The sequence below is a fragment of the Hemitrygon akajei genome, chromosome 24, assembly GCF_048418815.1.
Source record: "Hemitrygon akajei chromosome 24, sHemAka1.3, whole genome shotgun sequence".
In the NCBI taxonomy this organism is placed as follows: Eukaryota; Metazoa; Chordata; class Chondrichthyes; order Myliobatiformes; family Dasyatidae; genus Hemitrygon; species Hemitrygon akajei.
The window spans coordinates 41,419,589-41,436,937 of record NC_133147.1 but is presented as its reverse complement, the minus strand read 5'-3'; the positions used below and the strand labels follow the sequence as shown (position 1 = coordinate 41,436,937).

Here is a 17,349-nt window from a genome sequence, read left to right as displayed (position 1 = left end):
GGGGGATAGGGGCCAGGGGGGTGTGATGGAGACTGGGGGGACAAGGGCCGGGTGACAGAGACTGGGGGTGGGGTAGGGGCTGCAAGGGATGATGGAGACGGGTGTAGGGGCTGCAGGGGGTGACAGACTGGGGGATAGGGGCCACGGGGGAGTGATGGAGACTGGGGGATAGGGTCCACGGGGGAGTGATGGAGACTGGGGGGTAGAGGCCGCAGGGGGTGACAGAGACTGGGGGATAGGGGCCGCGGGGGTGACAGAGACTGGGGGTGGGGTAGAGGCCGCAGGGGGTGACAGAGACTGGGGGATAGGGGCCGGGGGGGTGACAGAGACTGGGGGTGGGGTAGGGGCCGCGGGGGGTGACAGAGACTGGGGGATAGGGGCCGGGGGGGGTGACAGAGACTGGGGGTGGGGTAGAGGCCGCAGGGGGTGACAGAGACTGGGGGATAGGGGCCGCGGGGGGTGACAGAGAACTGGGGGTGGGGGTAGGGGCCGCGGGGGGTGACAGAGACTGGGGGTGGGGTCGAGGCCGCAGGGGGTGACAGAGACTGGGGGATAGGGGCCGCGGGGGGTGACAGAGACTGGGGGATAGGGGCCGGGGGTGTGACAGAGACTGGGGGTGGGGTAGGGGCCGCGGGGGGTGACAGAGACTGGGGGGACAAGGGCCGGGGGGGGGTGACAGAGACTGGGGGTGGGGTAGGGGCCGCGGGGGTTGACAGAGACTGGGGGGATAGGGGCCAGGGGGTGACAGAGACTGGGGGGATAGGGGCCAGGGGGGTGACAGAGACTGGGGGTGGGGTAGGGGCCGCGGGGGGTGACAGAGACTGGGGGGACAAGGGCCGGGGGGAGGTGACAGAGACTGGGGGTGGGGTAGGGGCCGCGGGGGGTGACAGAGACTGGGGGGATAGGGGCCGCGGGGGGTGACAGAGACTGGGGGGACAAGGGCCGGGGGGGGGTGACAGAGACTGGGGGTGGGGTAGGGGCCGCGGGGGGTGACAGAGACTGGGGGGACAAGGGCCGGGGGGGGGTGACAGAGACTGGGGGTGGGGTAGGGGCCGCGGGGGGTGACAGAGGACTGGGGGGACAAGGGCCGGGGGGGGGTGACAGAGACTGGGGGACAAGGGCCGGGGGGGGTGACAGAGACTGGGGTGATAGGGGCCGCGGGGGGTGACAGAGACTGGGGGATAGGGGCTGCGGCGGGTTACAGTGACTCAGGGGTAGGGGTCGCGGGGGGTGACAGAGACTGGGGGGATAGGGGCCAGGGGGGGTGACAGAGACTGGGGGATAGGGGCCAGGGGGGGTGACAGAGACTGGGGGGATAGGGGCCAGGGGGGGTGACAGAGACTGGGGGATAGGGGCCAGGGGGGGTGACAGAGACTGGGGGGGATAGGGGCCAGTGGGGTGACAGAGACTGGGGGGATAGGGGCCGGGGGGGGTGACAGAGACTGGGGGATAGGGGCCGGGGGGGTGACAGAGACTGGGGAATAGGGGCCAGGGGGGTGACAGAGACTGGGGGGGTAGGGGCCGCGGGGGGTGACAGAGACTGGGGGATAGGGGCCGCGGGGGGTGACAGAGACTGGGGGATAGGGGCCGGGGGGGTGACAGAGACTGGGGGTGGGGTAGGGGCCACGGGGGGTGACAGAGACTGGGGGATAGGGGCTGCGGCGGGTTACAGTGACTCAGGGGTAGGGGTCGCGGGGGGTGACAGAGACTGGGGGGATAGGGGCCAGGGGGGGTGACAGAGACTGGGGGATAGGGGCCAGTGGGGTGACAGAGACTGGGGGGATAGGGGCCGGGGGGTGACAGAGACTGGGGGGATAGGGGCCGGGGGGGTGACAGAGACTGGGGGATAGGGGCCACGGGGGGTGTGACGGAGACTGGGGGGACAAGGGCCGGGGGGGGTGACAGAGACTGGGGAATAGGGGCCAGGGGGTGACAGAGACTGGGGAATAGGGACCGGGGGGGTGACAGAGACTGGGGAATAGGGGCCGGGGGGGGTGACGGAGACTGGGGAATAGGGGCCGGGGGGGGGTGACGGAGACTGGGGAATAGGGGCCAGGGGGATGACGGAGACTGGGGGATAGGGGCCAGGGGGATGACAGAGACTGGGGAATAGGGGCCAGGGGGGTGTGATGGAGACTGGGGGGACAAGGGCCGGGTGACAGAGACTGGGGGTGGGGTAGGGGCTGCAAGGGATGATGGAGACGGGTATAGGGGCTGCAGGGGGTGACAGACTGGGGGATAGGGGCCACGGGGGAGTGATGGAGACTGGGGGATAGGCTCCACGGGGGAGTGATGGAGACTGGGGGGTAGAGGCCGCAGGGGGTGACAGAGACTGGGGGATAGGGGCCGCGGGGGTGACAGAGACTGGGGGTGGGGTAGAGGCCGCAGGGGGTGACAGAGACTGGGGATAGGGGCCGGGGGGGGGTGACAGAGACTGGGGGTGGGGTAGGGGCCGCGGGGGGTGACAGAGACTGGGGGATAGGGGCCGCGGGGGGTGACAGAGACTGGGGGTGGGGTAGGGGGCCGCAGGGGGTGACAGAGACTGGGGGATAGGGGGCCGCGGGGGGTGACAGAGACTGGGGGATAGGGGTCGCGGGGGGGTGACAGAGACTGGGGGGTAGGGGGTCGCGGGGGGGTGACAGAGACTGGGGGTGGGGTAGAGGCCGCAGGGGGTGACAGAGACTGGGGGGTAGGGGTCGCGGGGGGTGACAGAGACTGGGGGATAGGGGCCGCGGGGGGTGACAGAGACTGGGGGTGGGGTAGGGGCCGCGGGGGGTGACAGAGACTGGGGGTGGGGTAGAGGCCGCAGGGGGTGACAGAGACTGGGGGATAGGGGCCGCGGGGGGTGACAGAGACTGGGGGATAGGGGGGTCGCGGGGGGGGTGACAGAGACTGGGGGGTAGGGGTCGCGGGGGGTGACAGAGACTGGGGGGATAGGGGCCGCGGGGGGGTGACGGAGACTGGGGGATAGGGGCCGGGGGGGTGACAGAGACTGGGGGTGGGGTAGGGGCCGCGGGGGGTGACAGAGACTGGGGGGACAAGGGCCGGGGGGGGGTGACAGAGACTGGGGGTGGGGTAGGGGCCGCGGGGGTTGACAGAGACTGGGGGGATAGGGGCCAGGGGTGACAGAGACTGGGGGGATAGGGGCCAGGGGGGTGACAGAGACTGGGGGTGGGGTAGGGGCCGCGGGGGGTGACAGAGACTGGGGGGACAAGGGCCGGGGGGGGGTGACAGAGACTGGGGGTGGGGTAGGGGCCGCGGGGGGTGACAGAGACTGGGGGGATAGGGGCCGCGGGGGGTGACAGAGACTGGGGGGACAAGGGCCGGGGGGGGGTGACAGAGACTGGGGGTGGGGTAGGGGCCGCGGGGGGTGACAGAGACTGGGGGATAGGGGCCAGTGGGGGTGACAGAGACTGGGGGATAGGGGCCAGTGGGGTGACAGAGACTGGGGGGATAGGGGCCGGGGGGGTGACAGAGACTGGGGGGATAGGGGCCGGGGGGGTGACAGAGACTGGGGAATAGGGGCCAGGGGGGTGACAGAGACTGGGGGGGTAGGGGCCGCGGGGGGTGACAGAGACTGGGGGATAGGGGCCGCGGGGGGGTGACAGAGACTGGGGGATAGGGGCCGGGGGGGTGACAGAGACTGGGGGTGGGGTAGGGGCCGCGGGGGGTGACAGAGACTGGGGGATAGGGGCTGCGGCGGGTTACAGTGACTCAGGGGTAGGGGTCGCGGGGGGTGACAGAGACTGGGGGGATAGGGGCCAGGGGGGGTGACAGAGACTGGGGGATAGGGGCCAGTGGGGTGACAGAGACTGGGGGATAGGGCCGGGGGGAGAGGGGGGGGTGACAGAGACTGGGGGGATAGGGGCCGGGGGGTGACAGAGACTGGGGGATAGGGGCCACGGGGGGTGTGACGGAGACTGGGGGACAAGGGCCGGGGGGGGGTGACAGAGACTGGGGAATAGGGGCCAGGGGGTGACAGAGACTGGGGAATAGGGGCCGGGGGGGGTGACAGAGACTGGGGAATAGGGGCCGGGGGGGTGACGGAGACTGGGGAATAGGGGCCGGGGGGGTGACGGAGACTGGGGAATAGGGGCCAGGGGGGTGTGATGGAGACTGGGGGGACAAGGGGCCGGGTGACAGAGACTGGGGGTGGGGTAGGGGCCTGCAAGGGATGATGGAGACGGGTATAGGGGCTGCAGGGGGTGACAGACTGGGGGATAGGGGCCACGGGGGAGTGATGGAGACTGGGGGATAGGCTCCACGGGGGAGTGATGGAGACTGGGGGGTAGAGGCCGCAGGGGGTGACAGAGACTGGGGGATAGGGGCCGCGGGGTGACAGAGACTGGGGGTGGGGTAGAGGCCGCAGGGGGTGACAGAGACTGGGGGATAGGGGCCGGGGGGGGTGACAGAGACTGGGGGTGGGGTAGGGGCCGCGGGGGGTGACAGAGACTGGGGGATAGGGGCCGCGGGGGGTGACAGAGACTGGGGGTGGGGTAGGGGCCGCAGGGGGTGACAGAGACTGGGGGATAGGGGCCGCGGGGGGTGACAGAGACTGGGGGATAGGGGTCGCGGGGGGGTGACAGAGACTGGGGGGTAGGGGTCGCGGGGGGGTGACAGAGACTGGGGGTGGGGTAGAGGCCGCAGGGGGTGACAGAGACTGGGGGGTAGGGGTCGCGGGGGGGTGACAGAGACTGGGGGATAGGGGGCCGCGGGGGGTGACAGAGACTGGGGGATAGGGGTCGCGGGGGGGTGACAGAGACTGGGGGGTAGGGGTCGCGGGGGGGTGACAGAGACTGGGGGGATAGGGGCCGCGGGGGGGTGACGGAGACTGGGGGATAGGGGCCGGGGGGGTGACAGAGACTGGGGGGTGGGTAGGGGCCGCGGGGGGTGACAGAGACTGGGGGGACAAGGGCCGGGGGGGGGTGACAGAGACTGGGGGTGGGGTAGGGGCCGCGGGGGTTGACAGAGACTGGGGGGATAGGGGCCAGGGGGTGACAGAGACTGGGGGGATAGGGGCCAGGGGGGTGACAGAGACTGGGGGTGGGGTAGGGCCGCGGGGGGGTGACAGAGACTGGGGGGACAAGGGCCGGGGGGGGGTGACAGAGACTGGGGGTGGGGTAGGGGCCGCGGGGGGTGACAGAGACTGGGGGGATAGGGGCCGCGGGGGGTGACAGAGACTGGGGGGACAAGGGCCGGGGGGGGGTGACAGAGACTGGGGGTGGGGTAGGGGCCGCGGGGGGTGACAGAGACTGGGGGATAGGGGCTGCGGCGGGTTACAGTGACTCAGGGGTAGGGGTCGCGGGGGGGTGACAGAGACTGGGGGGATAGGGGCCAGGGGGGGTGACAGAGACTGGGGGATAGGGGCCAGTGGGGTGACAGAGACTGGGGGGATAGGGGCCGGGGGGGTGACAGAGACTGGGGGGATAGGGGCCGGGGGGGGTGACAGAGACTGGGGAATAGGGGCCAGGGGGGTGACAGAGACTGGGGGGGTAGGGGCCGCGGGGGGTGACAGAGACTGGGGGATAGGGGCCGCGGGGGGGTGACAGAGACTGGGGGATAGGGGCCGGGGGGGTGACAGAGACTGGGGGTGGGGTAGGGGCCGCGGGGGGTGACAGAGACTGGGGGGACAAGGGCCGGGGGGGGGTGACAGAGACTGGGGGATAGGGGCCAGGGGGGTGACAGAGACTGGGGGGACAAGGGCCGGGGGGGGGGTGACAGAGACTGGGGGTGGGGTAGGGGCCGCGGGGGGTGACAGAGACTGGGGGGACAAGGGCCGGGGGGGTGACAGAGACTGGGGGTGGGGTAGGGGCCGCGGGGGGTGACAGAGACTGGGGGACAAGGGCCGGGGGGGTGACAGAGACTGGGGGTGGGGTAGGGGCCGCGGGGGGTGACAGAGACTGGGGGTGGGGTAGGGGCCGGGGGGGGTGACAGAGACTGGGGGTGGGGTAGGGGCCGCGGGGGGTGACAGAGACTGGGGGTGGGGTAGAGGCCGCAGGGGGTGACAGAGACTGGGGGATAGGGGCCGCGGGGGGTGACAGAGACTGGGGGTGGGGTAGGGGCCGGGGGGGTGACAGAGACTGGGGGGACAAGGGCCGGGGGGGGGTGACAGAGACTGGGGTGGGGTAGAGGCCGCAGGGGGTGACAGAGACTGGGGGATAGGGGCCGGGGGGGGTGACAGAGACTGGGGGTGGGGTAGGGGCCGCGGGGGGTGACAGAGACTGGGGGTGGGGTAGAGGCCGCAGGGGGTGACAGAGACTGGGGGGATAGGGGCCGCGGGGGGTGACAGAGACTGGGGGATAGGGGCCGCGGGGGGTGACAGAGACTGGGGTGGGGTAGAGGCCGCAGGGGGTGACAGAGACTGGGGGGATAGGGGCCGGGGGGGTGACAGAGACTGGGGGTGGTAGGGGTCGCGGGGGGTGACAGAGACTGGGGGGATAGGGGCCAGGGGGGTGACAGAGACTGGGGAATAGGGGCCGGGGGGGGTGACAGAGACTGGGGTGATAGGGGCCGGGGGGATGACGGAGACTGGGGGATAGGGGCCGGGGGGGTGACAGAGACTGGGGGATAGGGGCCGGGGGGGTGACGGAGACTGGGGGATAGGGGCCGGGGGGGTGACGGAGACTGGGGTGATAGGGGCCGGGGGGGTGACAGAGACTGGGGTGATAGGGGCCGGGGGGTGACAGAGACTGGGGTGATAGGGGCCGGGGGGGGGGGTGACAGAGACTGGGGGATAGGGGCCAGGGGGGGTGACAGAGACTGGGGATAGGGGCGGGCAGAGCTGGGATAGGGGCCGGGGGTGACAGAGACTGGGGAATAGGGGCCGGGGGGGTGACAGAGACTGGGGAATAGGGGCCGGGGGGGTGACAGAGACTGGGGAATAGGGGCCGGGGGGATGACGGAGACTGGGGGGATAGGGGCCGGGGGGGTGACAGAGACTGGGGTGATAGGGGCCGGGGGGGTGACAGAGACTGGGGTGATAGGGGCCGGGGGGGTGACAGAGACTGGGGTGATAGGGGCCGGGGGGTGACAGAGACTGGGGAATAGGGGCCAGGGGGGTGACAGAGACTGGGGATAGGGGCCGGGGGGGGTGACAGAGACTGGGGGATAGGGGCCGCGGGGGGTGACAGAGACTGGGGTGGGGTAGGGGCCGCGGGGGGTGACAGAGACTGGGGGATAGGGGCCGCGGGGGGTGACAGAGACTGGGGGATAGGGGCCGGGGGGGGGTGACAGAGACTGGGGTGATAGGGGCCGGGGGGATGACGGAGACTGGGGAATAGGGGCCGGGGGGGTGACAGAGACTGGGGTGATAGGGGCCGGGGGGTGACTGAGACTGGGGTGATAGGGGCCGGGGGTGACTGAGACTGGGGGGGTAGGGGCCGGGGGGGTGACAGAGACTGGGGGATAGGGGCCGGGGGGATGACGGAGACTGGGGGATAGGGGCCGGGGGGGGTGACAGAGACTGGGGTGATAGGGGCCGGGGGGGTGACGGAGACTGGGGAATAGGGGCCGGGGGGATGACAGAGACTGGGGTGATAGGGGCCGGGGGGATGACGGAGACTGGGGAATAGGGGCCGGGGGGGTGACAGAGACTGGGGGATAGGGGCTGGGGGGGGGTGACAGAGACTGGGGGATAGGGGCCGGGGGGGGGTGACAGAGACTGGGGGTGGGGTAGAGGCCGCAGGGGGTGACAGAGACTGGGGGATAGGGGCCAGGGGGGTGACAGAGACTGGGGGATAGGGGCCGGGGGGGGGTGACAGAGACTGGGGGTGGGGTAGAGGCCGCAGGGGGTGACAGAGACTGGGGGATAGGGGCCGCGGGGGGTGACAGAGACTGGGGGTGGGGTAGGGGCCGCGGGGGGTGACAGAGACTGGGGGATAGGGGCCGGGGGGGTGACAGAGACTGGGGGATAGTGGCCACGGGGGAGTGATGGAGACTGGGGGGTATGGCCCCAGGGGGTGACAGAGACTGGAGTGTTGTAGGGGAGGGTGTGGGTCACAGAGTAGGGGAGGGAAGGGGTCACCATTGGGGAGCGGTGTAGAGGAAGGGGATCACAGAGGCAGGGAGGGTTGTAGGGGAGTGAGGTGGTTACAGATGTGGAGGGTTGTAGGGGAGTGAGGGGGTTACAGACGTGGAGGGTTGTAGGGGAGTGAGGGGGTTACAGACGTGGAGGGTTGTAGGGGAGTGAGGGGGTTACAGAAACGGAGGGTTGTAGGGGAGTGCATCACAGAGACGGGGCGGGGGTCACAGAAATATGGAGGGGTGGTAGGGGAGGGAGTGGGTCACAGAGACAGGGAGGGTGTAGGGGCTGGAGCAGGTCACAGAAATGGGGGGTGTAGGGACGGGAGGGGGTATCACAGGGACGGGGGAAGGGGTCACAAAGATATGAAGGAGTCTAGGGGTGGTAACTACTGCAAAGACGGGGTGGGGTGTAGGAATTTACTAGGGTATATATAGCGGGCTCTACAGGGTTAGAGAGACTGAGATCCCGAGGAGCATCTGGCTGAACACGCACCATGGTTGCGTAGCAGTTAGTGCGTTTGCTGTTACAGCTCGGGACGTCGGAGGTCAGACTTTAATCCAGCATCCTCTGTAAGCACTCTTGTGGAATGTGGTGGTGTTCCCTGGGGGCTCTGGTTTCCTCCCGTGGTCCAAAGACATATTGGTTATGAAATTGTCCCACAATTAGGTTAAGGTGAAATCGGGGGTTGCCGGTGGTTGCTAGGCAGCGTGGCTCGTAGACCCAGAGGTCCTATTCGACGTGGCTCATCCTATTCCGCAGGGCACGTAGGCCCGGAAGTCCTTTCTTTTGAGGCCTTGGACCGCTAACGCGCTGCCTTCCCCCATCAAAGTCCAGCACGGACCCTGCTGACAAACCTCTTGGTTTTGCAGCCTGCCGATGGCCCGCTTCAGCTGGAGCTCTCTGTTTACAGCCCGTATGGATTAGGGCATTGGCGTTCCTCACCAGCGGGACAGTAGACTCCCTCAGCTCAATTACCAGTCGGATTTATCCTGCCTGGTCCCCAGGCCGATGGATCTCAGTGGCAGCTGCAACGTGTTCTTCCCGAAGGGGCCAGCGTCTGAGAAACACCACGGCAGACCCAGTCGTTCCCAGATGTGCAAGTTAGCTATCCATCCCATCCTGCTTGCTGTTGATGAGGGAATTTTACACAAAGCCCTTTGGTTCAGTGTGAACTGGTACCACCACACTTTAGTCTTTCTGGGTAGTGTCTCTGGTCGATTCTGGCCAGGCCCTCTGTGAACTGTTTCTGTGCTACTTTTCCCATTTGCCTGTCAGAGATCCGTGTTGTACTGCTTCCCAAAGCTTTAATGGGCTGTTTGGTCAACAATGGGATTTCCTCGTCCCCACAGCAAAGGTGATGTCACTTCTGACCCCTTTTCAGAGGGATAGGCTTCGCGACTTGGGGGCTTGCTCTTCGAGAGCTCTTGCCCATGTCACGAGCTCGTCCAGCCTCTTCAGCAGCTTTCTTGAGTGTGTACCCGTCTGAAGGGTGCTTCTAACATCACCCATGTAGCTGCTCAGTGGGAGGAGGGTCTCTGTCTCACCAGTCAGCTGCCTTGTTCCAGTTCGGATGATCCCAATGGCCACACAGGATAGGAGAGATGAAACACCCCATTGCAATGCCTACTTTGAGCCACTGCCACCCCGTTGTACAGTCTCGGCAAGAGAAGCCCATCATTGAAGTAATGAGAAACCAGAATGAATGTAAAGAACTTTGTTGCAAAGTCGATGTTTGGTGAGGCACAGATTCACAGGCATTCACAAGATCCAGCCACGCCTACATGTAAGTCACTTTTCTCAAGCTTGGGTCATTGGATCTGGTCCCATGTCAATGATGCTTGGTCCACGCATCCCAGGAAGCCTGGATCTCCTATCTTCTGGCAGCTCGTGTCAATGTATCCATTGCCCATGAGGTAGCTGGTCATTGTCTTAGCCACAGTAGAGAAAATTTTCCCCTGGACATTCAGCAGTGCAGAATGCTCCTGAACTGGTTGACGGAACTGGAGTTCTGCTGTTTGGGGACGAGTACTGCCACGGCTCTCTCCCACTCTGGTGGGATATGTTGGCTTTACCAGGCAGTTCTCATTAGATTCCACAGGATCTTTAGTGCACAGGGGCAGTTTTTGTCGAGCTTGTAAGGGATTCTGTTTGGACCTGGTGCTAATGAGGATCTTGCCTTCTCGATGACTTCACTTAGCTTGGTGGGGGAGGTGACATTCAGGACAGTTGGAGGGCCAGGACATGGAACATTCCCAGGTGATCCAAGGGAAGTTTTCCTTGCTGGATCACTGCACATGACCGTACTGTGCCAGTTCCACTTTGGAGGCTTCCGGCTCTTTTGAAGAAGCTCTCTCTGTCTCTCTCCTGTGCTTACTGACGTGCTCTGCCCTTCGCAGTCTGGCCAGCTTCAGCTTCACTTTGTTCCACAACAGCTTCAAGCCCACCTTCTCCTCCTGTGCTGCTTTCTTCCGGTTCTTCCACCTTCGTGCCGTCTGCTCTGTGTCCTTCTCCCCTCTTCCCTTGTCTCTTGGAGCAGCAACCTGCTTGAGGTCACCGAATCTATCGCTACGTCCTCGAAGAGGAAGCCTCCAAACGAGCTAAGCTTGTCTCGTGCTCTAGGATCCACATCCAGCTTCTGCTTTGTTCACCTGTGGCCACTTTGCTCCTGTGGCTCCTGCTCGTTCCTGGTTTCTTCCCCCTAGCTTTGCGGAGTGGCTGCACAGATGGAGGGTGACGTCAGGTGTGTTTGCATGCTCACACACGGTGGAGGGGTGGGGGTGGAGTTACTGTCCATTGTTGGGTCTTCTTCCCTTACCAACAAGTCACCTCCAGCAATGTTGGGCCGTTCAGCTGTGGTTTCCTACGCGGCTCTCGGTCCTCGAGTCTGATCTGTGGCAGAGCGCAGGAATGCTGTAGGCCTTTCTCGCTGAATGCCATTCTCCCGACGGGATCTCAGTTAGTAACTGCAGAGGAGACGTTGCAGACAGACAGTCAAAGATTCGAAGTGTGTATATTTATTATCGAAGTGTGTGTACAGAATACGAGTCTGAGATTCGTCCTCCTGCAGGCAGCTGCAAAACAGACACCATGGAACCCGTCCCTAAAAAAAACCAACAATCACCCAATGCACAACAAAAGAACAAATTGCGCGAATGGCAAAGAGTGAGCAAGCGACACGTGGAACATCAAACGTCCAACCAGGGGTACTCCGTTCGGCTCCGCTAGCCGACTGCAGGCCGCAGAGCCAGTCTCGTCGAAGTACGCCAGTCCTCACCGATCAAACTGCTCTAAAACAGCCTAATTCTGCCCCTACGTCTAGAATTGTGGGCCAAAGGGCCTGTTTCTGTTCATTGTCCTAAGGACAAGCTGGACCAGGATAACTCAGGGGCTTTGGCTACACTAATTTATTCTCTCCTTCTGACTGTACGTTTTTCTGAAATGGTAACCATTTGTGCTTTTAGTGCGGTGTCTTCTGTGCTGCGTGCTATTGGTAATGTCTTTTCCACCTTGGCTCCAGAGGAATGTTGATTTGTTTGGCTATATTCATGTACTGGGTGGTGGGATGGTGATGCGTGTCTCTACCAAAGGACTTGTAAGACATTTCCTATCACTAGCCTGCAGGTCACCCTTGGGCAAGTGATTGCCCCCTTGTCTGGGCCACACAAAGCCATGGGAGCAGGTGGTGGATGGTCATATGAGCAGCTGGTTATGTGACCACTGACACCAGGCAGACAATCTCTGCAAAGCATTGACAATGGCTGGGGAAACCTGCCTTGCAAATTTACTGCCTAGAAGAAGGCAATGGCAAACCACGCTGTAGAGAAACTTGCCAAGAACAATCATGGTGATGGAAAGACCGTGATCGCCAACATGGCACATAATGAACAAACAAGCTGTGTGCCGTGGGTACTGTGCTTTGAAACTTGGCCCCAGAGAAACACTGTTTTGCTATATTAATGTACGGTAATGATAATTAAAGGATTAAAAAAATAGCAGGCTGTCTCTATCCATTTGGCACTGGAGAGTTAATTGAGTAGTTTGTTTGATAGATAAACAGAAAGATAGATACTTTATTGATCCCAAAGGAAATTACAGCGTCACACTGGCATTACAAGTGAACAGATATACAAATATTAGAAGAGAAGGAATAAAAAAAAGTAAGTTACCTTAAAAATAAAATGTACAAGATTTATTAGTCGAAGATTACAAGGTTTGGTAAGTCTGCTCAGTCTGGTAATATTTTACAGTAATGTGGGTGCCCATTCACACCGTCCAGATGTGAAGTGATGGTCGGGTGTCTGCAATTGATAGAGGTGTTACGTACCCCGTAACTGGGTGTCTGACCAGCAGAGAAAGAAGAATCCGTTGGAGTCTGGTGGTACCAAACTAAAGGTGTTTATTAGTAAACTACACAATACAATATCAAAAATGCAAATATACATATAAAACAAGTCAACAGTAATAAACCTAAAAGTGTAGGAATAATAATAATCAATAATAAACAAGCTCTATCGATGTCTAGGGGTAAATGAATTGTCATAGGGAAGTATAGAGTTCAGTTCATAAATGCTGAGGTGGTTATGGTTGTTGTGTTGAAATCGTTGGGGAGAGAGAGAGAGAGAGAGAGAGAGAGAGAGAGGTAACAGCTACAGCAGCCAAACCTTCCTTTGCTTTCTTAATCCGTCGTGTCGTTGTGGCCATTCAGTTATGACCCCTCTGGTCTTCAGCTAGACCGTTCTTCTGTGGTGGACTCGTCACTCTGGCATGAGTGGACACACACACAAGACCACACCGGTCCTGCTGTAACACTGTGAGCTTTGCTGACCGATCTCCTGATTCGGTCTCCGAAGCCCCCACCTTCCTGTGGGTTCCCAACACTCAGTCAGTGTCCACTGGTGTGTCTGAAGGGTGTCTCTCCAGACCTGTATTTTATCCCCACTCACGGGGTCTCAGCTGTCCATCAACTCTGAACGACCGTGTCCATCAAATCAGGCCACTCCTGCTATCTCCTGAGGAATGTTAACGAGCAAAGTAGTAGAAGGTAAATAATCCTTGTAGAAGACATAATACAGTTAATCAACAGTCTCTCTCCCCCTCTTATCTGTAGCAGATGTTCTTGTCTGGGCTTTATCTCTCTCTCATGAGCAGCATAACAACAGCAATAGTTCGTAGTTCTCAGGAGGGGGGTTGGGAATGGTTAACTCTGCACCCCATTGTCCATCAGGTATGTTCATCACTCATAACAGAGCTAAACAGAGATTAATAACAACCTAACGGGAGGGGTGGGTGTCATCACTTCCCCGGCTATAGAGCCTATTAGCCAAGGGTAAGATTTACTTCATGTAGCATTCTTTGGGGCAGCACAGTCATCTCAGTCTATTACTAAAAGTGCTCCTCTGTTCAGCCAAGAGGGTGAGGAATATTGTCTAGAATTCCCAGGATTTTCCATAAGGTCCTTTGTTCTAGCACAGCCTCCAGAGTGTCCAGTTTGACTCCTATAACAGAGCCAGCCTTTCTAATCCGTTTATTGCGCCTGTTGGCATCACCCGTGTTGATGCCATTGCCCCAGCACACCACCCCATAGAAGACTGTACTGGCAAGCACTGACTAGAAGGCATGTGAAGGAGAGACTGTATACTCCAAAGGATGTCAGTCTCCCCAGGCTCTGCGTTGGCGCTCAACTCAAGTCTGTCATCCAGGTTTTTGAATTGAATTGACTTTATTTCTTACATCCTTTACATACACGAGGAGTAAAAGTATTTATGTTACGTCTCCATCTAAATGTGCAACGTGCAATCGGAGTAATTTATAATAAATAGAACAATCTATGTAATATAGAGTCAGCGTGAATTCCTCAGTCTGACGGCCTGGTGGAAGAAGCTGTCCCGGAGCCTGGTGGTCCTGGCTTTTATGCTGCGGTACCGCTTCCCGGATGGTCGCAGCTGGAACAGATTGTGCACCCCCACGTACCGGTTATGTCCCCAATCACATCCACGTCCACACCATCGATACTAACAGGGAGCAGTGCAGGCTTAGTTGTCCTAAAGTCCATCACTGTCTCCTTTGTCGTACTGATGTTGAGCTGCAGATGATTCAGTTTGCGACATTCAACAAAGTCCGTAAGACACAGGAGCAGAATTGGGCCATTTGGCCCATCAAGTCTGCTGTGCCATTCAATCAAGGCTGATCTTTTTTTTCCGGCCTTCTCCCCGTAACCTTTGATGCCGTGTCCAATCAACAACTTATCAATCTCTGCCTTAAATACACCCAACGATCTGGCCTCCACAGCTGCATGTGGCAACAAATCCCACAGATTCACCATCCTCTGGGTGAAGAACTTTCTCTATATCTCTGATTTGAAAGGGCGCCCCTCTATCCTGAGGCTGTGCCCTCTTGTCCTAGACTCCCCCACCATGGGAAACATCCTTTCCACATCCACTCTGTCTGGGCCTTTCAACATTCTAAAGATTTCAATGAGATCCTCCCTCATCTTTCTAAATTCCAGTGAGTACAGACCCAGGGTCATCAAATGTTTCTTGCATGATAGCCCTATTGTTCCTGGAATCACCTTGTGAACCTCCTCTGGACCCTCTCTGATGCCAGCACATCTTTCAGATGAGGAGCCCGAAGCTGTTCACAATACTCATCCTCCTGTCCTCCCTTTATACACCCAACTATCATCAGAGGATTTCTGCAGATGACATGACTCAGTGTTGTATCTACAGTCCGAGATGTACAAGGTAACAGGAAGGGAGCCATGTCTGACGCACAGCTCTGGAGCTGCACAAACTGTGCTCTGCCTGTCAGGTAGTCCATTATCTGGGATACAATGGATGTTTGGGATGTAAACGTTTCCAGCTCATGAATTCCCTGTGTTACAGGTGCAGCTTCTCGTTGGTTCATCCTGGGACTTGATTCCACGGCTCCGGGAAAAGTTTGCAGTGAAGAAGCTGGATTTTGTCTTTCTGGACCACTGGAAGGAGAGCTACACTCGGGACACCAAACTCTTGGAGGTAAGTAGCTGCGTTTGCCTGCCAGAGCGAGGCTTCCAGAGAGCTTGTGGTGCTCGTACAGTCGGGTAGTCCAAGGAGGTTAGCGACCCCTCAGCGATGGGGCTCTGGGGAGTTTATTGGCGGACAGAGAAGGGGAAGACGTCCCTGTGTGGGCAGTACTGGGGAATGTATCTGTGGAAGCCGAGCACGGGGGTACTGATCAATGTCATTGATTAAATCTCTGCTCCCATTTCATGCCACTCATTCAACCCGGCCAGCCAGCCACCCAGAGCATCACCTGGGTGTGAGCGAAGGTAAAGGCAACGTTAGCATAAGTCTGGAATATAAAAGCGAGGATATAATGCTGATGCTTTAGTCAGATCACACTTTGAGAACTGTGAGTCATTTTTGGGCTCCTTATTTAAGAAAGGATATGCTGCTATTGGAGAGGATATTCATCAGAATAATCCTGGCCTTGAAAGAGTTAACATACCAAGAGTATTAGATGACTTTGGCTCTACTCGCTGGAGTTTAGGAGAATGAGGGGGGACTCGCTAATATTGAAAGGCCTAGATAGACGGAATATAGAGAAGATGCTTTCTATGGTGGGGGAGTCTAGGACCAGAGAGGACCGGAGGATACAAGGACAACCCTTTAGAACGGAGATGAGGAGGGATTTCTTTGGCCAGACTGTGGTGAATCTGTGGAATTCATTGTGGAGACAAAGTCTCTTGGTAAATTTAAAGCAGAGTTGATGGATTCTTGATTCGTGAGGACACGGGGGTTGAGAGGGAAAACAATTCAGCTATAATCGAACGATGGAGTAGACTCAATGGCTTGTCTTTTCCCCTATGTCTAATGATCTTGTGGTGTTATCACCTGCAGGACTGTGACTTGCTTCGAAAGGGAACAATCCTCCTGGCTGACAACGTTATTTGCCCAGGGGCGCCAGATTACCTCGAGTATATCCGCCACAACTCACGGTACCACAGCAAGTTCTACCCGTCCCACTTAGAGTATACTCAAGCTGAAGATGGGCTGGAGAGATCCATTTTCCTCGGTTGATGGGTTTATCAAACCCTTTCTATAAACATAAGTTCCAAATAATTCCACGTTCAAATGCATGTCTTCCAGTAGTTTAATTAATTATTTGTTCTAACAGTGCAAATTTTGTCTCGTGTTCTAACTGGGAAACTAATTCAACTGAGCCATAAGGTCTAGCATTCCAATCACTGAACGGTGCGGGGTGGGGGCAGTACTCAGGGAGAGACAGTACTGAGGGAGGGGTCGCACTGGCAGGGGCAGTACTGAGCGAGGAGTCACACTAAGAGGGGCAGTACTGAGGGATAGTCACACTCTGGCAGGGGCAGTATTGAGGGAGGAGTCACACTAAGAGGAGCAGTACTGAGGGATAGTCACACTCTGGCAGGGGCAGTACTGAGCGAGGAGTCACACTAAGAGGGGCAGTACTGAGGGATAGTCACACTCTGGCAGGGGCAGTATTGAGGGAGGAGTCACACTAAGAGGAGCAGTACTGAGGGAGGGTCACACTCTGGGAGGGGCAGTATTTGAGGGAGGAGTCACGCTGGGAGGGGCAGTACTGAGGGAGGAGTCCCAATCTGGGAGGGGCAGTATTGAGGGAGGAGTCACTCTGGGAGGGGCAGTTCTGAGGGAGGGTGGTACTGAAAGGCTCACACTATGGGAGCTTTCTCTCCTGAAGTTGAAAATTTGCTGCAAGATCGCAAGGAACGGTTTTGGAGACTCCAGAGGACTTTGGGAGTGTGGAATATCACCTTGGCAGCAGACTGAAACAGTTTCCTTGTCCGGAAGAATTTGTTTTGCTGAAACACACACAGAATGGTGGAGGAACAGTTGACTTTTTGGGCTGAAACCCTTTGGCAGGACTGGAGACAAAAAGCTGAGGAGTAGATTTGAAAGGTGGGGGGGGTGGGGGAGAGAGAAATGCCAGGCGATCGGTGAAACTTGGAGGGGAGAGATGAAGCAAAGAGCTCGGAAGTTTATTGTGAAAGAGACAGAAGGGAACATTGAAGGAAGGGGGTGGGGGAAGGGTAGGAGTACCAGAGGGAGGCAATGGGAGGGCAAGGAGATAACATGAGAGAGGGACAAGGGGATGGGAAACGTTGAAGGTGGGGGAGGCATCACTGGAAGCTTGAGAAATCGATGATCATGCCATCAGGTTGGAGGCTACCCAAACGGAACATTGGTCCACCAACCCAAGTGTGGCATTGTCATGTTGGTGAAGTTTTTCAGTCCGTGCCTCTTGGTGCTGAGCAGTGAGATTGCCAGACTTCGAGTCTGACTTTGCCGGGAGCA

The 17,349-nt window shown here is 59.6% G+C and overlaps 1 protein-coding gene across 3 annotated transcripts in view; it reads left to right on the top strand.

Moving 5' to 3' along the window:
• LOC140716030 (catechol O-methyltransferase A-like) overlaps nt 1–16,122 on the top strand; it is a 51,284-nt gene extending 35,162 nt beyond the window's left edge. For all 3 annotated transcript variants that reach the window (XM_073028692.1, XM_073028690.1, XM_073028691.1), the window contains exons 4-5: nt 14,905–15,036; nt 15,901–16,122. In XM_073028692.1, coding sequence (XP_072884793.1) covers nt 14,905–15,036; nt 15,901–16,080 — 312 coding nt within the window. In that variant the 3' untranslated portion in view covers nt 16,081–16,122. The remainder of the gene's footprint in view (nt 1–14,904; nt 15,037–15,900) is intronic.
• The last annotated feature ends 1,227 nt before the right edge of the window (nt 16,123–17,349 follow it).